This window comes from Salvia splendens, chromosome 1, assembly GCF_004379255.2.
Source record: "Salvia splendens isolate huo1 chromosome 1, SspV2, whole genome shotgun sequence".
NCBI lineage: Eukaryota > Viridiplantae > Streptophyta > Magnoliopsida > Lamiales > Lamiaceae > Salvia > Salvia splendens.
In genome coordinates this window covers 13,273,492-13,295,135 of record NC_056032.1, presented here as the reverse complement: position 1 = coordinate 13,295,135, position 21,644 = coordinate 13,273,492, and the positions used below count along the sequence as shown (strand labels likewise).

At 35.8% G+C, this 21,644-nt stretch overlaps 3 protein-coding genes across 5 annotated transcripts; 2 read left to right on the top strand and 1 right to left on the bottom strand.

The window, feature by feature from the left end:
• Positions 1 to 11: 11 nt before the first annotated feature.
• On the bottom strand, positions 12 to 2,951 carry LOC121743142 (pentatricopeptide repeat-containing protein At2g27610). The gene has a single exon (XM_042136361.1). The coding sequence runs from the start codon at positions 2,788 to 2,790 to the stop codon at positions 172 to 174; it is 2,619 nt and encodes an 872-aa protein (XP_041992295.1). The 5' UTR covers positions 2,791 to 2,951; the 3' UTR covers positions 12 to 171.
• Positions 2,952 to 10,245: 7,294 nt separating this feature from the next.
• On the top strand, positions 10,246 to 16,699 carry LOC121743125 (protein HIRA-like). 3 transcript variants are annotated; one of them, XM_042136327.1, is made up of 11 exons: positions 10,246 to 10,731; positions 11,322 to 11,597; positions 11,750 to 12,001; positions 12,093 to 12,208; positions 12,281 to 12,490; positions 12,603 to 13,590; positions 14,015 to 14,216; positions 14,325 to 14,565; positions 14,923 to 15,045; positions 15,365 to 15,479; positions 15,905 to 16,699. In XM_042136327.1, exons 1-11 carry the CDS (start codon positions 10,624 to 10,626, stop codon positions 16,343 to 16,345), a joined length of 3,072 nt encoding a protein of 1,023 aa, XP_041992261.1. In that variant the 5' UTR covers positions 10,246 to 10,623; the 3' UTR covers positions 16,346 to 16,699. The 3 variants fall into 3 exon arrangements, with proteins under 3 accessions (XP_041992261.1, XP_041992252.1, XP_041992267.1); XM_042136318.1 differs by having other exon boundaries at positions 12,093 to 12,490; XM_042136333.1 differs by lacking the exon at positions 10,246 to 10,731 and having other exon boundaries at positions 11,461 to 11,597; positions 11,747 to 12,001; positions 12,093 to 12,490.
• Positions 16,700 to 19,071: 2,372 nt separating this feature from the next.
• LOC121743140 (alcohol-forming fatty acyl-CoA reductase-like) lies at positions 19,072 to 21,597 on the top strand. The gene is made up of 10 exons (XM_042136346.1): positions 19,072 to 19,261; positions 19,343 to 19,446; positions 19,538 to 19,740; positions 19,819 to 19,919; positions 20,006 to 20,198; positions 20,289 to 20,450; positions 20,555 to 20,636; positions 20,709 to 20,975; positions 21,062 to 21,189; positions 21,264 to 21,597. The coding sequence occupies exons 1-10, from the start codon at positions 19,183 to 19,185 to the stop codon at positions 21,412 to 21,414; spliced, it is 1,470 nt and encodes a 489-aa protein (XP_041992280.1). The 5' UTR covers positions 19,072 to 19,182; the 3' UTR covers positions 21,415 to 21,597.
• Positions 21,598 to 21,644: the final 47 nt, after the last annotated feature.

The window sequence follows — 21,644 nt, the reverse complement described above, 5'->3', positions numbered from 1 at the left end:
GCTCATCAAAATGTAACCAAGTTTCTAATAAAATTCAGTATGTAATTTATGTTTTCTACTCGAAATGATACTTGACCAAACAAACACAAAAAAGGAATAGTACATCTTTACCTATATTTTTCAACATAAAACTCTCCCTAAATTCCTTATTACTTGTAAATTTTAAAAGTGCTACCAGTAATCCCCACAAGAACATAAGCCTTTGCTAAAGTGGTGGAATCTATTTGAATCCCTTACAATAATTTCTCTGGCTTCTATTCTTGAAATTAGCTTAATCACCGTATGGCAGTCACCACAGACCCTGAGGTTCTTTATGATCCGTATCGGAACGCCATGAGGTAGTGAAATCAATCCAAACGCAATAGCCAGCCTCTCACTGTGCCGAGAAAGGATGGATTCTTTCTGTTCCTCTTCAATATCGTGAAGCACGTAATTCGTATCTGGCTGATATCCTGCATCCCTCAAACGAATGCCCAGATCTCCAAGTTTCCTATAAATTTGATCAGATAGAGGATGTGAAACATCGCTAGCCATAAAAGCATACGTCTTTTTCTTCACTTCAATCCAGCTATAACCAGTTTCTTTTCTAACTTTCCTATCATCCATCAATTTTCTCACTTTAGACCTATCTTGCCAGTTTCCTGAGGCAGCATATAAGTTAGCTAATAAAACATATGCAGCCGAGTCATGTGGTTTACAAGAAATGAGTTTTTCAGCTGCAAATTTCCCCATCTCTATATTTCGATGAACTCGGCATGCAGCCAAAAGAGTGCGCCAAACAGTTGCACCAGCAGGAAACGGCATTCCAGTAATAAGCGCCATAGCTTTGTCTAACATCCCAGCTCTGCTGTACAAATCAACCACGCACGAATATATCTCCATGGTGGGAGAAATGTGAAGTTTGTTTACCATCATATCAAAATATGCTTCACCTTCACTTACCAATCCTGTGTGGGTGCAGGCAGAAATTACACCGATAAATGTGATGTCATCCATCTCTAAGTTCCTCTTTTGCATTTCCTTAAACACACCGAGCGCTTTTTCCCCATAACCATGTTGTGCATACCCCGAGATCATCGAGTTCCAGGAAACTAAGTCTCTTTCCTGCTGCCTCTTGAAGACTTGATTGGCACTCTCAATATCCCCTTTTTTGGCATACATAGTAACAAGGGCACTGCTTACAATTAGAGTCTTGTTGTAGCCAGATTTGATTGAGCTTGCATGAAACTGCTTTCCTTGATCTGTAGCTGCCGACTGTGTCGCACATGCATTTATTATAGTAGAGAAAGTGAACTCATTTGGCCAGGCACCTTCCTTGGCTAACTGACCATAAAACCTTACAGCTCCTTCAGTATCGTCTTGCTGAGCATACGCAACTAACATTGCAGACCAAGCAACAATGTCCTTCTCTTCTATTTGCCGAAAAACTTTCCCTGCATCATCAGTCTTGCTTATTTTAATATATGCGTTAAGCAATGCTGTTCCTACTGAAGGTGAGTTTGAGTAATTGGTTTTGATGATCTCCGCATGCACCTGAGACAAAGAATTAGCTGGAAGGGCTGCAAGAATTGTAGAATAAGTGTAGTGATTAGGCCTCACGGCTTCTCTTCGCATCTGGAGAAACATATCAGTTGCTTCTAATGTTCGACCATTTTTCATGTATCCTCCAATAATCGCTGTCCATGACACCACACTTTGAACTGCACCTATCAATGTAAACATCTTCATTGCATCATCCATCTCACGTCCTTTCGTGTAGCATGCCATGAGAGCTGTTCTGACATTGTCGAAACTACCAAACCCACGCCTGACGGCCTGGCAGTGGATCTGCCGGGCAAAACCTAATTCTTTAAGGTTTGAACAAAGCTTAAGAGCAGTGGCAAAAGTTGTTTCGGTGAATTCTACACCGGCAACCCTCATTCTATAGAACAGCCCGAAGGCATCCAAGTCGAACCCGTTCATCATAAGACCTGCAATCATCCCATTCCAAGAGACTGCATCCCTACAGTCAGTTCCGTCAAACACACACCTAGCCTCTCTACTCATTCCAGACTTTGAATACAGACTAACCAAAGCATTCCCCACCTCTCGGCTCGAATCAAACCCGTTCTTGACAGTCATACCGTGCAACTGAGCTCCAACCCCTACTGCACCTTCATCTGCCAAAGCACCAAGAACAGTGGCAAATGTGAAAGGATTAGGTTTGACACCCTCAGATTTCATCAAGCTGAAAACTTGTACGACCTTTCGTGTCATCCTTTTGATAGCATAGCCCGTAAGCAACGAAGTCCAAGTCACTACATTCTTCATCCTGATCTCATCAAACACTCTCTTCCCATCATCTAAATTTCCATTTTTGATATGCATATCAACAAGAGAGGTTCCGACACTGACATCCTTAAAGAACCCATTTTTAACACTGTGGCAGTGTAACTGCCTACCAAAATCATAATCTTGCAAGCTCGTAGAAGCCTTTAAAATGCAAGATAAGCTGCTCCCATCAGCCAAAACACCGGAACGATTCATAAACGCATATGTTTCCAACGCTTTTTGATTTAGGCCATCGCGCGAGTAATCAAACAGCAAATGGTTGTAATACGAAACATCTCTCTGCCGAAATTCATCAAACGGGTTCTGCGCGTTCTTGAAACGTGAAAATTCCGACGACCCATGGTAGTTTTCCAAACCCACTACAACTGAAGAAGGGTGGAAGTAATTAAAGGATCGAAATATGCAGGGAAATTTGGACAGATGCTTGAGATTCTTTGCACATGAACTACGGATTATCATGGCAGTTTTTTATTTATATTATAGCCAGAAGATCTATCTCAAAATTAGAATTAAGAGAGTAATAATTAGCAGACATCAATGTAAAGATTGATGTGGTAGAAACGCTTCTCAAAATCAGTAATGTAGCTGGAACTCGGAGGTCTGGTCATGAACTCTGCTGAGCTGAGCTAATTTTCAAATTTTGGGGGTTAACGACGAGGTTCGGTTGAAATCCCAATTTTACTCTCCATATTTTACTTTCCACGTAAGCGAATAAAAACTCAATATAAATTTTGGGAGAGTTATCTTTTACTATTAGATCACAATTTTTGATTAATTTATAGTTATTTTTTAGCTTATAAAAGTAGCTAATTAAGATGGTAACTTTTATACCAGACAATCAAGATTTTGATAACATTGTAACTTTTGTAATTTTTTTGTTATGTATTATCTAATTAATTAATAATTATTAAAAATCAAATATAATAATAAAATAATGCTAAGAGCATCCACATCCGTGCTCTTGCCAACGAGCACGGTTGTGGGCCCAGACCCAGTTTTTCTGCCTGCTCTTAGGCAAGAGCACAACACTCACATCCGTGCTCTTCCGCAAGGACGAGCACAAGGGTCCCACCATTCCATTATTCAATTTAAATAAAAACATTTCCACAAAATTAAAATACATTAAAAATACCCGGAATAATATTACAAAATACATTAAAAATTTAAAATTACATAATTAAAATCCTAAAAAATAAAATTTACATAATTAAAATCATAAAAAATAAAAATTACATAATTAAAAAACCACTACTCGTGGCCGAATTTCGCCCAAATGTGTTTGATTAGGCCTTCTTGTAGCTCAATGTGGGTTCGGGTATCGCGCATTGTGTGCTTTGTTTCGATCCTCTCACCCCCCGTCGTATGCACACCTCGGCGAGGGGGAGACCTCTCGCTTGAGGTTCCGGCTTCATCCTCGTCGTAAAAGCTAGCCGCTCTCGGTCCTTCGTCGGCTATAATCATGTTGTGTAAGATAATACACGTGTACATGGTGTCGGCGATATTTTTCACGTACCGCAGCCGAGACGGGGCCTTCACAATGTTGAATCGGGCTTGAAGGACCCCAAAGGCTCTTTCGACGTCTTTCCGTGCGGACTCTTGATGCTGCGCAAAAAGAACTCGTCTCGGGTCTTGCGGGGTGTTGAGAGTCTTCACGAAAGTCAACCACCTTGGATAGATACCATCGGCGAGATAGTAACTCATGTGGTATACATTTCTATTGACGGTGAAGTCGATCGCCGGTGCTACACCATTCAACGCATCATTGAAGAGGGGTGAAGAATAGAGCACGTTCAAGCCGTTGTTGGATCCGGCAACACCGAAACATGCATGCCAAATCCATAGGCGGTAGTCGGCGACCGCTTCAAGGATAAGTGTTGGGCCACCGCCTTTGTGTTGCCCCCTCCAAGCAGTCGGGCAATTCTTCCACCTCCAATGCATGCAGTCAATACTGCCAAGCATACCGGGAAAGCCATGGACTGTTCCGTGAAGACGAAGCAACCGTTGGCAATCATCGGTGGTGGGTGCCCGAAGGAATTCATCACCGAAAGCTGAACGAACGCCCTCGCAACAAATTTTAAGACAAAGCATTCCAGTGGACTCACCGACACGCAAATACTCGTCGAAGAGGTCGGCTGTTTGCCCAGTAGCGAGTTGTCGGATGGCACATGTACACTTCTGCAACGCCGAGAGACTTTGCCGACCGGCTGCATCTAGACCTGTTTGGAAGTATTCTACACGGGCGGACAGTGTGTTGACAATACGCATAAACAAGCGCTTTGACATGCAAAAACGACGCCTAAAGTAATCTTCCGGAAATCGCGACTGGCCGGAAAAAAGTCGGCAACGAGCCTTTCGTGGGCTCCCTCCCGGTCACGATGAATGTAGCTGCGAATTGATCTAGTTGGTTGAGGAGGAGGGGCAGGGGTATTCGTTGCGACATATGCTTCATAAGCGGCACAATGTTGTTCGTAGTATTCTTGTTCTTTGCGCTCCGCTTCCGCAATGAGATAGGTGAAATTCATTTGAGGTTTTGAGTGAGAGATGAAGGTGTAGATAAGTTGTATGAAAAATATGAATGAGAGATGATTTGATGTGAAAAATGGATGATGAATGTGTGTATTTATAGATGATTTTGGGGAAAAAAAATAAAAAAAATCAAAAAAATATAGAAAAACGGGCAAAAAAACGATCATTTTTTTGGGATTGTGAAAATATTTTTTTTGTATTATTTTTTATTTTTTTAAAAAATAAAAAAATAATTTTCCAACGGATATGTCGTTGGCAAATCAGAACGCGCCACGTCGCCTGCTCGCTGGCACGGACGTGCTCGATGCATCGAGCAGCGCCGTGCTAGCGGAGCGGCGGACAGCGTCTCAGTGCCGCTGGCACGGACGGACGGATGCGTCCCTGCTCGCCGATGTGGATGCTCTAAATTTATCCAAAAGTTAACTAAAATTATGATTTAAAATACAATTTTTTTAAAATTTTAATTATATGAGACAATTGAGAAATGTGCAACGTTTAAGTAGCTACTTTTGTAAGTTATGAGATGACCATATAATTCAATCAAAAGTAATGACATTTTTTTTCAAAAATTTTATACTCCATCGGATTTATAAAAATAAAGACTTTGAGTTCATCACGAGGTTTGGTACTACAAAATTAAAAAATGTGAGGGATGTGAAAAAAAGTGGTTGAAATTTGTCAAAAATAAAAATGAATTAATTTTGTGGGACACATCAAATTGAAAGAGTGAGATGATTTTTAAGAGACAGAATGGCAAACTTGTCGAAAATAAAATTGAAATGATTTTGTGGGACACACCAAATTAGAAATGTAAGATGGTTTTTTGGGGACTAAGGGAGTTCATAATTCAATGTATTTTACATAGTGTTATTAAATTATTTATTGTGAATTCTCCAAGTTGGGAATGGTAAAGTCTGATAAAAATTTCTTGAGAAAAATATAATTTTGAATGGTGGTGATAGTTGTTGTGATTATATCATGACTAATATAATTAATTTTAAATAAATAAGTGACTATATTATTACTAATTGATTTCAATGATCTCATTTACATTCTTCTAATTCAATAATTTGATTGTAATAAAATTAAAAAGAATAGAACGCGTTGAGGATACATAGGAATCAATTTATTTGGCTAAAATACATTAAGAAAATTGTATTACTATGTTAAAAAGGAAAAATATTTAAAGTCATATTTTTGGTTGACTTCTGTTCAATCTCATAACTTATAAAAGTAACTACTTAGAATCACAACTTTTATATATTTCTCAATTGTTTTATACAATTAAATTTTTGGTAAAATTTGTTGTGACTTTTGTACTTTTTCATCATTATATCTTCATCAATTACATACTAATAATCTAAAATCAATCATCATAATATAAACAATGCTAATTTTATCCGGTCGTTAACAAAAAGTACTTAAATGATAAATTTCATCAAAATTTTAACATCATGGGATAATTAAAAAATAATATAATAATTACAGTATAATTTAATAAGTTATTTTTATAAATGATATGACTAAACAGAAGTAAATCAAATACTAATAATTTTCTCGTTGGCTGGATGATTAGATATTTAGATTCGCCCCCCTTTTCAGGGGTTTTGGTGCATTCTGTAAACAAATTGGACCGTTAATAGGTTATTTTTTTTGGCAATCTCATTGAAAATTTGCCTGTCTTTTCTTCCTGAACTAGTGTTATCACCCGTGCTATGCACGGGACATAAAATTTTTAAATATTAAAGATAAATTCTTAGGTAAGTAGATTAAAAAAAGATCATAAAAAATATAATGATGTTTATAATTAAGAATATGTGTTAAACAATAACAAAAAAAAATGTACTATAAACAATAACAAAAAGAAAAATGTAGTACTTCTCTAAATCCCTTCTAAATGAAATATTTCATATTCGACAAATGATGCTACACAATTTTAATTTGATATGAGTGGAGCAAAATAAAATAAAATAAACGATAAATAGAAGATGTGCGACTAAAGATCAAATAGTACGTGTTAGTTAGAATAAGATATGCAAGTAAAGGAAAATGTGCGACTACGAATTAAAGAGGAATAAATTATATAATTTGAAAAAATAAATAGCTCAATAGTTTTAATCAAAAAACTATATTCTACCTAGTTATTTAAATAAAAAATTTAAGTTAATCCATGTTTCTCTCCCTTGATTTTTTTTAATTGCCTCTTCTATCCTTCTTTCCATTCTCTGTGGCCGCCCGAGGCGTCGCGGGCGACATCGGCCAGCCGCTCACGTCCACAAAATTATGTGAGTTAATTCGAGCGCACATCATTTTATCCAAGCTAACCCAAATACTAATTAAAAAAAGTGGTCCAAAAGAAAAAAGAAAAAAAAGGAAAAAATAGAAGTAAATGAGAAGGCTATTAAAATGTCATTCTGTTATGTCCTCTCGATTAATTTAACACCGCAATTTATTAAAAGGAAAAAAAATCATCACAATTTCCATTGCTCCACCATAGTATGTTGAATTATTATCAATATAATATCTTTTTTTCTATTTCTTCTCTGTTGGAGAACCCAATTTGAAATCTCTCAAAAATTGAAATCTTACATCTATATTAAAATCTAACAGGTATATGCATGATTTATAGACTATTACCACCATTCAAGTTAAATTAAATGTACTACAAAAAAAATCAACATTTTAAAGTACAACAAATTAATAGAATTCATGGTTTAGGAAGATATATAGAATTAATAGAATTTTTTAGTTCATGATTTAAAACATGTTTTTTAGAATTAAGAAGACATGAGCAAACAAATACAAAAATCATATTTTTCACAAATAATAAATTCACTTTTATCAATACTAATTTCAATAATGCATGATAATATTCAAAAACATAATATTTTGAGAATCATAAAAAAAGAAATAGAACTCAGTCATAAATAACAATATCTTAGGTAGTGGAATAAATCAAAATCAACTCAATTATAACTATGTATACTACTTATAGTAATTTAAATATAAATATATTTCTCTCTCTAGAGGTGTGATCAAATACAAACTCTCTATCTTTGATACAAACTACAAACTATGTCAACGGACTGTACAAATTATGTCACCGGAGTGTACAATTTATGTCAACAGGGGTCGATGTCAACGGACTGTACAAATTATGTCACCGGGGGTCGATGTCAACGGAATGTACAAATTATGTCACCGGGGGATGTACGGAGTGTACAAATTCTGTCGACGGGGGTGTCCAAATTCTGATTTTTCGATGACAAAAAGTTGACATTAGAAAAATCTCTTATATTAACCGTTGATTAATTGTATTAAGTGAGTAGGATTAAAGTTTGTATAGTTTGTATTATAAAGAGTTTATATTTTAACATGACCCTCTCTCTCTCTCTCTATATATATATATATATATATATATATATGGAAGCGTTATTCTCCTATTCATCCCTTAGATCCTTTATTCTTCTTAATATGAGCCGTTAGATCTCATTCATCAACGGTCTAGATGATCTGCATTATTACACTATAATGATGCATTATTAATCAGTGTGCATTATTCAACTGAAAATCTGCATTATTACACTATAATGGTGCATTATTAGTCAGTGTGCATTATTCAACAGAAAATCTGCATTATTAACTGACACGTGACACTAATCTAACCGTCGGATGACAAAATCGTGGGTCTGAGATCAAAAAGGAAAAAAGAGAAAATATGCAAAAAGGAAATGAATATATCCCTATATATATATATATATATATATATCTTGAATGTAAATATATATTTATAAAGTAATTTCAACACATTAAATTAAATTAATATATTTAAATAATTTTAAAAATATATACTATTATATACAATAACAATCCAAATGTAATTTTAAAAATGTGTTCAATTTAAAATTCTACTATATTATTAAAAGCCCATATTATTAAATACACAAAAAAGCCCAAACTAAACCCGAATAGACTAAACCCACGCCTCCACATCTACTCTCCCACCTAGAATATATATTTATAAAGTAATTTCAACACATTAAATTAAAGCAGTTCATTTCACCATTTTTTTGTCCAATAGATGCTACCTTTTATTATAGATACACGCTGCCACATACACAACCCATATACATATATAGTGTGAACACAAATTCTGCAATTAACAACATTCCCACAAAATGACTAAAAGGGTAAAAATTAGGCTTCACAGTTTCTCGCCAAAAGGACATTTTTGACTTTTCATTAAACTGTCACTTTAGATTAGTATAGATTGTAATAGGCATGTAAATACATGCATATTCAGTGTTTTATGATTTTATCTGAAAATTGAATTCAAATATGTTGAATTCGGTTTATTTAATTTTTGTTTCATTAAAGTTGGTGCAGAAATCGAAATTTGCAAATTGAAATTAGTTAAGATCCAAATAAAAAAAATGATGTTTTTATTACCCCAATGCTTAATTTATCATATAAGCTTTATAGACTTCTCCCCCGAAATTTGTATCGAAAAATAAGATAAATAAAAAATTTGTATATCTGAATTATAAAAAATGGTGAATTTTTAAAATACATTAAAAGTTCGAATATTTACCGACCCACTATAATATAAATTGTTTATCATTTTTTAAAATTGGGCATAAATAAATAGTGATAGTATTCGATAGCCTATTCATGTCATAATTAATTTTGCAATTACTCGATACATAATCGGTATAGTATATCATTAAATAGCGTATTGTAGGCTATAATAGTATAACTCCCATTCAAAATGCAAAAATTAAACGGCACAAAAAATAAATGATCTTGTAAATAATTATAGGGTTTAATGGTAGAAGTATAATTATTGGAGTAGTCAAAAAGCGAAAACAAATTGTAACTAAAACAAATTGCCAACATCTTATATCTTCTTATTAATTTCCCTATTCTTTTCTATTTTATGTACTAAAACAAATTGTAATGGAATTTCATAGAGTGGTCCTTGTGGAATTTAAAGAATCGAAATGACTTCTTTTTAAGTTTTTATTCTGATTTTTTTATTATTATTATTATTATTACTACTACTACTATTATTATTATCAATCATTTACTAAATTTATCATCTGTGGAAGTTTGTGTAATCACGTCGATATTTAATTTTCCTCTTAACTTTGAGGACTTATTCAATCAATAATTGATATTGGGTGGACTATAACCATCTAATCAATTAATGTTAGTGTGAACACAAATTCTGCCATCAATAACATGTCCACAAAATGACTAAAAGGATAAATTATTATGTTTCATAGTTTCCCGCCAAAAAGGGCATTTTTGACTTTTCATTAAACTGTCACTTTATATTAGTATAGATTTTGCACTGAATTACTTTACCGACACAAATTCTTAGTAGGGTTTTTTCTCTGGTCACCAAAATTTCAATACCTTTCCTAATTAATTTCCAATTACTGGAAAACGTTTACTTTTTTCCTTTTACCCCCTGAAATTGGCAAGGAATATTCCGCCGAATACTAATTTCGAATTTCATGCTCTGATGAATTTGTTCGATACTTGAATTGAATTTCTGGGTTTGAGGGCGTCACCAGTTTGGGGATTTTTGCGCCTTTTTCACTGTTCTATGCTACTCATTATGATCTGTTTGAGTTGCAAGGCATGAACTTAGTTGGATTTTCAGGGTTTTAAGTGTGAGAGAGAAAAACCCTTGTTCAATTCTCTATTGTTCTTCTAAAATTAATTACGTTTCTTAGGTGAAGTTTGTCGGAGTAATTAAAGATGATCGCGGAGAAACCTAGTTGGATTAAGCATGGCACCTCTCAGATATTCTCCATTGATATTCAGCCTGGTGGCCTCAGGTTTGCCACTGGTGGTGGTGATCATAAGGCATGTTAATTCCTCTCTATGTATTCATTATCTTCTATACTGCAGTTTTGAAGTTCAGCATTCTTTTTAGCTGCTAGTGTTCTGTTAAAATATTGGAACTTGGAAGTTAAAGTTGCAGCGTAATGAGAAATTATGAACATTCACAGTGTTAATGCATTCTTGAATATGATGTTTGATGTTCAATTAATCGTTCTTGAGCATGATGTTCAATCAAACGATTCTAAAGCAGTGTGACCTGTTTTACAATGTATTCAAATTGACATAGTCATGAAGAACTTTTATGAATCTTGGACCAGCAAGTATCATTGGACCTGCAGAGAATGTGATCAAGAAAACTTATCCTGAGGGGCATTCTGTGGATTACAACTATTAGGAGTATTTTGTTTATTGACATATATACAGTAGGCTGATATGTGTTTGAACTTGTAATCTACAATGTCAAATCACAGATGAATTCGTGGTTTATCATTTTAGTGTTCCCATTTGCTGTGTCTGAATTTGGAATGATACAATAACTCTAGTTGCTTCTGACATATTATAGTGAAATTCTGCTGGACCTCTCTTAATATTGTGATCCATGAATTTTTCAGGTTCACATTTGGAACACAAAATATGTTGGCAGAGAGAAGCAAAATGATGATTCAGCTTCAAAGCTTCTTGCAACACTGCGGGATCATTTTGGGTCTGTTAACTGTGTTAGATGGGCTAAGCACGGAAGGTATATTGCATCTGGATCAGATGATCAAGTTATTCTAGTTCATGAGCGGAAGCCTGGCTCGGGAACCGCAGAGTTCGGCAGTGGAGAGCCGCCTGATGTTGAGAACTGGAAAGTTACGATGACTTTGAGAGGTCACACTGCTGATGTGGTAATACAAGTTCCATAAAGATATTTTGGCTTACAATGTCATATCATTGTGTTTGTTGGTAGCTAAATCTTGTAGGGATTGCCACCTTTTGTTCGTTATGATTGGGTGTGTGCTCTAATCATTGTGTTGATTTTGTTCTATGCTTAAAGTAGGTGGATCTTAATTGGTCTCCTGATGACTCAACATTGGCCAGTGGGAGTCTGGACAATACCATTCATGTTTGGGACATGAGTACCGGAATCTGCACTGCAGTTCTTCGTGGTCATTCTAGTCTTGTAAAAGGTGTAGCCTGGGATCCTATTGGGTCATTTATAGCTAGTCAATCAGATGACAAGACTGTCATAATATGGCGAACAAGTGATTGGAGCCTTGTTCATAGAACTGATGGTCACTGGGCTAAATCTGTAAGTCAACAAATGGCGGTAAAACATATAGTAATTGTTCATTTTCCTTCTACCCGCCATTTACATGCTATATTCGAATTTTTATTTTCAGCTTGGTTCCACCTTCTTCAGACGGCTTGGCTGGTCACCGTGCGGTCATTTTATAACAACGACACATGGTTTTCAGAAGCCCAGGCATTCTGCACCTGTTCTCGAGAGAGGGGAATGGTCTGCCACGTTTGACTTTTTAGGACATAGTGCACCAATCATTGTTGCTAAGTTCAATCATTCAATGTTTAGGAGGACTCTGTCCAATTCCGAGGACTTAAAAACTTCATTGGTTGGTTGGAGCAATGGTTCTTCAAAGGTTGAAGGAAAAGAATTACAGCCATATAATGTTATTGCAATAGGAAGTCAGGACCGCACCATAACTCTGTGGACTACAGTTAGCCCTAGACCTCTTTTTGTGGCTAAGCATTTCTTCGCTCAAAGTGTGGTGGACCTCACCTGGTAACTTAAATTCAGCAAGCATTTCTTATTCCTCTAGTTATGCTGTCTTTGTTATATTTACATTCTGGTCATACATGCACTTACCAGTTTCTCAATTTTCCTGTGATTACAGGAGCCCTGACGGGTACTCAATATTTGCTTGTTCCTTGGATGGGACAGTGGCGACATTTCATTTTGATGCGAGTGAAATTGGATATAAATTAACTGATGCTGAACTAGATGATTTTAAGAGGAATCGCTATGGCGATGCCAGAGGTCGTCAGGGTAACTTAGCTGAGACTCCAGCTCAGTTATTGCTTGAAGCAGCATCTGTGAAGCAAACTCTGAGTAAAAAGATACGTGCAGTTGTTCCAGAGAGTCAGGCATCTTTGAGACCTTCTGTTGATTTAGGGGTTACTAAAAAAATTAATAAGACTGTTGTAAATGATAGAAAGAAAACTGATGATGCTATCGGTGATGTGTCGAACAAGGTGGTCTCTGCTCGGATGTCAAATCCTGTAAATCAGAAAGAATATAGATGCCCTGATGGTCGGAAAAGGATAATACCGGAAGCAGTTGGTGTTACTGCCCATCACGAGAGAACATCTATTGGTGATCACTCAGAAGGTCTTCAGTTAGTTGTGAATTCTTTAGATCATAACAAGGATAATAATGGAGAGATACATACTGGTAATGGTACTCGAGAAGGTTCAATAAGAAAGGTTATAGGTGGGAGTGCTGATATAAGAGAGTGTTCTGGTCTCACTGCTAGAGCATCTATTAGTGAGAACTTGATTATTGAGAAGGTTCCAGCCTCTGGTAGTAAAGAAACATGCACTAATGTCGAGCATGTTAGTCAACTACCTTCTGGTAGTATTCTTTCAATACGAGTATTTGAAAAGAAACAAGGGGAAGATGCAATTTGCTTAGAAGCCTGTCCAAGAGAGCATGCAGTTAATGACATTGTGGGAGCAGGAAACACTTTAATGATCAGAGAAACAGAACTTTCCTGTACACGAGGCTCTCAGAATCTTTGGTCCGATAGGATCTCTGGGAAGGTCACTGTCTTGTCTGGAAATTCGAACTTCTGGGCTGTTGGTTGTGAAGATGGATCACTCCAGGTTTATAACTTCAGTTCCCACTTCCACGTTATTGAAGATTTCTTATGCAATGCATTCTATATGGTTATATAGTTTGCCCCTCGTTCTTCCGTTTCATACCCAAAGTTCATATGTGGTGGGCTTACAATAATGGTGTGCTTACATGCTGTTAGCTATTAAGAATAATATCTTTTCAAATGTCCATTATGTCGCTACAAAAAAGTACTGAAATAGTACTATATGCAAACTATTTGCAGAATGTTTTCAATGTCAGTTGATCTGTGCCAATGTTCTTGTATTAGGGATTAAGGTTTCTGTTTCTGTAATAATTCAGTGTCTACAACACATGTGAACCTAGTTTGTCGTGCACACGTTTTTTTCCCACATGAATGATGTGATGAATATCTGCTCTATTTATTGATTGGAAATATTCATCATTGTGAAGGTTTACACAAGATGTGGGAGGCGAGCCATGCCAACCCTGATGATGGGTTCTGGAGCAGTATTTATTGATTGCGATGAATTCTGGAAGTTGTTAGTTGTCACAAGGAAGGCGTCCTTGTATGTTTGGGATCTTTTCAACAAGACATGTCTACTTCAGGATTCCTTAGCTTCACTGGTAACGACAGACCTAAAATCCGATGCTGGTAAGCATGAAATCTAATTTTAACTGTGAAGCTGAAACTGTAGCTGTGTGATTTTGTTAATCATGTAAGAATATAATTCTAATGTTTCTCTTCTTTTTGTTCATCTAGGTACTGTCAAAGTTATATCTGCAAAACTATCCACATCTGGATCTCCCCTTGTTGTCTTGGCTACACGCCATGCATATCTTTTTGACATGAGTCTTAAGTGTTGGCTGAGAGTTGCAGATGATTGTTTTCCTGCATCAAATTTCTCTAGCTCATGGACCCTAGGTTCGGCACTTAGCGGTGAGCTGGCTGCGTTACAGGTTGATGTCCGGAAATACCTGGCACGGAAACCAGGGTGGAGCAGGTTTTTACGCAATGTTTATTTCTTTAAACAGTTTTCCATGAAATTTGTCTGCCTTTCAATGAAGATAATTGTCTGGCTTTTCATTTAATTGGTTGCTGACCTGACTCACCTTTAGAAACATTCAGGAAAAAAGCAATTGTGTGCAAATGTCACTTTTATTGACCTGTTATTTAGTAGTTTTTGACAAATTTATGTAAAGATACTAGCATTGGAATTTTCCTTTTACAGCTAAGGTTCTTTTCTTTTGTTATTAGCAAGCCATGCTTCTTGGTTTCATACATGGTTTTTTGTATCTCTTCTATTTAAACCTTATAATGTTTTGCATATCATTCACCTTGGGATGTTATTGTAATACAGAGTGACTGATGATGGAATGCAAACGCGTGCTCATTTGGAAGCTCAGCTGGCATCTGCTTTGGCTTTGAATTCTCCCAATGAATATTGCCAATGTCTTCTGTCGTATGTTCGCTTTTTAGCAAGGTATGCTGTGCTGTTCCTACTTGTCCACACTACCTGTAAGATCTTCCCTGTGGTAGTTTATAGTAAGTCTCAGGATAAATATGTTTGTTATTTTTTATTTTCCTTCATAGTGAGCATAAATATTCGTGATAGTGGTATAACCAAAACAGAAAAAAATGAGATTGTTGTGTTTCAATTTCTAGCTATTGATAACCTTATATAGAGAACAATTATAAGTGGAAATTTTAGGAATAGGATTATGCCAATTAGTACTTATCTTGCTGTGCATCATTTTATGCTTGTAACGCATTTCATAGCCTTACTGTTTTGGTAAATGCAGAGAGGCAGATGAGTCCCGCCTAAGAGAAGTTTGTGAGAACTTTCTTGGACCCCCCCTTGGAATGGCTGAATCTGGATCGGATGCAAAATCACCAGTGTGGGACCCTTCTATTCTTGTAAGGCCCCCTTTTTTATGAACATTGCTTATTTTCAACACAGTTTATCTTCTGAATAAGCCAGAAAATGGCTTGAGATTTCTCATTTGTTTCTCTGTTGATTGGTTGCTGCCGAGTAATTATTTTTTTGCCATGCGGTCTTCATCAGTTTCTTTGGTGATGCGTAAATCTTCTTTTTCTCTTATTTTCATGAATCTGAAATAGAGCCGCTTGCAAAGGAGAGCCAATGTGACACTATTTTTTTCCAGATCGTGATGTCGTCTACTACTGAAATAGATTTGCGACATATGCTTGTTTCTTTTTAGTAGTATTTGCCATGCCCTAAAAGATAATTATGATCAGTTAACATGCAGAAGAACGGGAACGAAAAGGTTACTTGTATGTGAATACATCTTTTGATTTGCTTTTCTCTATTGGTTTGTCAGGGTATGGATAAGCACAAGCTTCTCCGCGAAGACATTCTTCCGGCTATGGCATCCAACAGGAAAGTCCAACGGTTACTCAACGAGTTCATGGATCTCCTTTCTGAATATGCCACCATTGAGACAAACTCTGAGCAGAAGAATCGACCACAACCGACTTCACCATCCCATCCCACAAAAGATGCAATGGATTCCAACTCTCCTACAATAGAGAGAGAAGATTGTTATCCAGCAGCCACTTGTGAGAATGTTCTCGAGCCAGCTGCTACCACAGCGGATCCTACTCTGCAGTATACTGATGAAATGGATGTTGTGACAATGACGAGAGAATCTCAAGCAGATTCTGTTAAAACTACGTCACAAACAACAGATGAAATGAATATAGACATCCCTGTCTCAGATCAAGTGGAAAATGCTGCCCCATCTACAAAACAGGACTCTTGATCTTGGCTTCAAAACGTCCGTTTGTGCTGACCAAATACTAAATCATAATGTGGATCTCCTGTCTTTATCTGCTCTGCTCGCAGATCTAAGAATTTTGCACGGACTCATGTCGTAGATTATGGTGATTATCTGCTCGTGATCTACAAGAGCTTCTGCATTTGAAGCTCCAGCTGATTGAGGTACTTGAGAAGACTAGATCTTCTTCATTCTTCATTATTCTAGTTTCTTCTAATTGTTATACATCCAACTAATTTTTCTATGTAAAGTTGATTGCGTTAGGCTTCCCCATTTTCGAGTAGGTTGTAAAGTAAATTCTACTCTAAATCTTGCCGTGAGTGAGATATGTCTCTAAAACGCATAATGTTTGCTGATTAAGTCGTCCTCCCTACGACAAGGGAAGCAGAAGCATTCGAGCCCCATCAGAGCTCTGACTGCTTCTGCAAGTAAATTTGCAGTGTTTGTTTCACTTTTCATCTGTATTGATTTCTAAATTTAATGTCTGAATTATCAACATAGAGAAATTTGAAATTGCCGAGCTTCTTCTCAACTCTAGTTTACATTGCTCAATAACTTGTTGGGTGGTGTAAGATTTTAAATTAACTTAATTAATTGTGGTACATAGATCTTCTTGGCTTTTATGTTAATTGTTCAATAACTTGTTGGGCATTAATTTTTGAATTTCTAGGCTCAACATCACATGCATTAGCTTTTACAACTCAAATCAATCAGTTTTGGCAAAGTATAGATCGCCGAGTGCTAACAAATATTGCTCACCTAACGCCATTACTTAACGACATTATGGGACAGAAATTAATTTAATTATTACTAAGAGTCACATCAGCCAGCTAAATACAAATTGGTTGATTATGAGATTATCTGCACGCTTTATTGTTGTGATAGTTTTCTCGGAAATTAATTGATTAATTTGAACACTGGATCTAAGTCTATTTTGGCTGCCTGTGATTATTTGCAACACATGGTTTCCTAGTATGGAAATTTCACAATTTGCATTCACTGACTTTTGCACCTCTTCCCACTCTGGGTAATACCCCTCTAATTTTCTCTTTCAAATCAGTAATTAAAAATACCAAACATGAAACATCTAGTGCCCCTCAAAATGAAGATAAGCGATAGCATGTTTACTTATTAATGTAAGCTTCGACAAATATAGCAATTTTGAACAGATATTTTGAAGGTTAACAGAATAAGAATCCCTTTTATAGTATATATCAAAACCGGAAGTAAATTAAGATAAATAATCTGTCTATTTATACATCTATACAATTCCCCACATGAATACAGTGATCAGAAAATAATTACAATCGTCAACCAAAATTCCCTTTTATACAAAATGCATACTGGGTATTTAAATTCTGCAGATTAAATAGTTGTATGCTCTAGCAATAAATAAATAAAAATTCATTACACGTTGTAAAACAAAACTTCATAAAATTAGGAGCTAAAGAATTTGCAGACCCAAATGCCCAATAATTTGCATTTATTATACCCTCAAACAGAATCTGCATGCATTTATTAGTAGTAATAGGTATCTATCTTAACACGTAATTACTTTATCATATCTTAACACGTAATTACTTTATCATGTGTACTGTGTAGTATACTCCAAAGTCTTAGAAAAATATTCAAAGATAATCCTAAACTAATTAAAGTATTATTAGTAGAAAATGACCCCACCTCATTAGAGAGAGAAAAGACTTTCCAAAATTAGAAAGTGCATATTTTGTGGGTAGGGGGGAAGGGCTCTACATATAAAGTGAAATGCCTCTACATATAAAGGGGGAGGGCTTTAGCCCCTAATGAATCCATTTTTCTAAAAAAATTCTATTGTAAAGTTTCAAAATATGTTCATATTTCACACATATTATATTATAAAAGCCCCTATTGATAGTCTAAATTACTTGAAAATTTATTTTTAAATTTAATTTTGAAAATTTAGCTCCTAGTTGTATTCATTTCTGCGTCCGCCCCTGCTTGTGGGACGGAGGAAAGAGTGCATATTTTTGTGGGATGAAGGGAGTAGGACTAATAAGTAGTAATATATGTCGCTTCATAAAAGTAAAAATATGAAGTACTCATTCTTGCATGCTGATACAAACACAATTGGATTAATTTATAATCAATTCGGTGACATGGAGACACATTATTCGGTTTCTAATTGGCATAGTATATACTCCACCATGTATGGTTTTAGGATAATATACTGGTATACACATGCAATATTACAATTTATACACGTGTTTATATTAAAAAAAATGAAGTATGTCTTTGTATCTCATTTGTGTAGCATCAACTTAAACAAGATTTCAAATATGCAATCGAACAACATATATAATTATGTGTTTTGTTTATTATACCAATAGTGGGAGGAATAGGAGTAGGTTGCAACCATCCAACCAAAAAATAACTACCATTGAGGTTGGAGGATCTGAAAACCAAGAAATAGACACATGCATATTATTAATTATATATTGAGCCCAAACTTTTGCAGATGTTGAACTTTGCAGAAATGAAACAAGTATAGGGTATATACCTGTATAATTTCCCATGATATAGTATAATGATGAGTGAAATTAAATTTAACAAAAGAAAACTACTCTGACTTTTGCGTGCACTCAAACCATTTATGTTTGGCCCCTCAAAAAACCACAAACTGTTATATATATATTGTACATCTTTTATGTCCACCAAAAAACCATAAACTGTTACCCTAGCTTATATCATAATTGCATACCCCAATTTGTATAGATATTTATATAAGCCTTTCATTTTTGGTACTCCATAGGCAATTTGGCTTATTCAATCATCTTGCTTGTTCAATGGAGTTGGGAAGCATTCTACAATTCCTAGAAAACAGGTCCATTCTTGTCACTGGAGCCACTGGCTTTCTAGCAAAGAGTAAGTGCTCTTTCTCTCTCATACACACACACACAACACAAACGTGAAAAAATGTTAATGTCTAATTTGATATGGATGTAGTTTTTGTTGAGAAGATACTGAGAGTACAACCACATGTCAAGAAACTCTATCTTCTGTTGAGGGCTTCCGACACAAACGCAGCCATGCTACGTTTCAGCAACGAGGTAATTAATTACTAGTATACTACTAACTACTTTATTCTCAACAGATTTCATAACTATGATTCAGTCAATTTATGTATACATGCATGTGCAGATTATAGGAAAGGAGTTATTCAAAGTTTTGAAAGAGAAAAATGGGGCAAATTTGAGTAGCCTAATTGCAGAAAAGGTTAGAGTTGTAGCTGGAGATATCACCTTCGAGAATTTGGGTGTGAATGATTTATCGTTGTTGGAGGAAATGTTGACTGAAATTGATGTTGTGGTTAACCTAGCCGCAACCACAAATTTTGATGAAAGGTAATTAAGTAATCATTCAACGTTAACTAAAATATTTTTCATTCTTTACATGAAATTAATTTGAGATTTTGCATGCAGATATGATGTCTCACTTGGAATAAATACCCTTGGAGCCAGGCACGTTTTAAATTTCTCCAAAAAATGCAAAAAATTGAAGATTTTGGTTCATGTATCAACCGGTTAGTACTTACTATCAAAGACCTACCCTTTTTTTATGGAGTACATAATATGATTGTATTTACCACATACATTATATTGATTGCAGCTTATGTATCTGGCGAACGGGAGGGACTGATACTGGAAAACCCTTGTATGATGGGAGAGACGCTGAATGGAACACGCGGACTCGATGTTGAGGCGGAGAAGAAATTGATAGACGAAACACTAAAACAGCTCAAGGCTCATAATTATGATGAAGACTACATCAAATCATCAATGAAACACTTGGGAATTCAAAGGTCATTGCATATACTTAATAAATATAGATTTTCTTTCTTCTCTATTACTATAACTGAAAGGAGTAGTATATTTTATGAATGAATTTGCAGAGCAAGGAAGTTTGGATGGCCAAATACATATGTGTTCACAAAAGCGATGGGAGAGATGTTGTTGGGAGAGTTGAAAGAAAACATACCTCTTGTAATAATTCGTCCCACAATTGTTACTAGTACTTACAAAGAGCCTTTCCCAGGTTGGGTTGAAGGGGTCAGGTATAAATACAAATACGAATACAAATACAATTACAATTACAATTACAAATAATGTTTTTTGTATCCTAAACTATTTTTGAACAATGTGTTATTGGAATGGTTAGGACTATTGACAGCTTGGCTGTGGGATACGGTAAAGGAAGACTGACATGTTTTCTTGGCGACCCCACAACTGTTGTTGATGTGGTAAGTAATAAACAAGCTTTTATTTAAGATAGGTTAAATAGCTAAAACTTGATGATTTTTTTCTTCTAAAAGATTCCGGCAGACATGGTGGTGAATGCAATAGTGGTGGCTATGGTGGCTCATGCCGACCAAGCAAACGAGAGCGTTTACCACGTGGGATCATCAGTGTCAAACCCAGTGGAGTACGCGTCGCTGCAGAGCTACGGGCTTGGGTACTTCAGTGCACATCCGTGGATTGACAAAAATGGGAACCCTATCGTGGTCAGAAAGATGACTGTTTTCAACACTATGGAGAGTTTCCAGAGATACATGAGGCTCCGTTATTTACTACCTTTGAAGGTTTAACACAATCAATCTGCTTGATTCTCTTTTATAATATATCTGTATTTATAATTTGACATAGTGATTGTGTTGTGTGTGATCAGGGGCTGCAAATGCTGAACACGGCTTGCTGCCAGTATTTCCAACAGACGTACATAGAGAAATACAGAAAGATCAAGTTCGTGATGAGGCTCATCGACCTCTACGCACCTTACTTGTTCTTCAAAGCATTGTGAGTGAAAATGTAACATAACATAACATAACCAAATTGATTATAAAGCTAAGCTTATCTTGCGTGCACTGCAGCTATGATGACATGAACACTGAGAAACTCCGAAGTGCAGCAAAAGAGCTGGAGACTGAGATGTTCTATTTTGACCCCAAAACCATAAATTGGGATGATTATTTCATGAACACTCACATTCCGGGAGTGGTCAAACGTGTCTTCAGAAACTGACCGATTCACAAGTAGTACAATTTATCTGTCATGTATCAATTCCAATTTTTAGTTTCTGTTAGTGTGTATCAAGTTGGTATTTTGTAGTCTGTCATTTTCTTTCAAGCTACACATGTAAACGTTTACTGTCCAAACCAAAGGGATTGATTGATTTGGAATGGAATGGAAAAGCATCCTTAGACATCTTTTTTTTGTGTACAAAAAAGAACTTATATGACTTCTAACTAAGT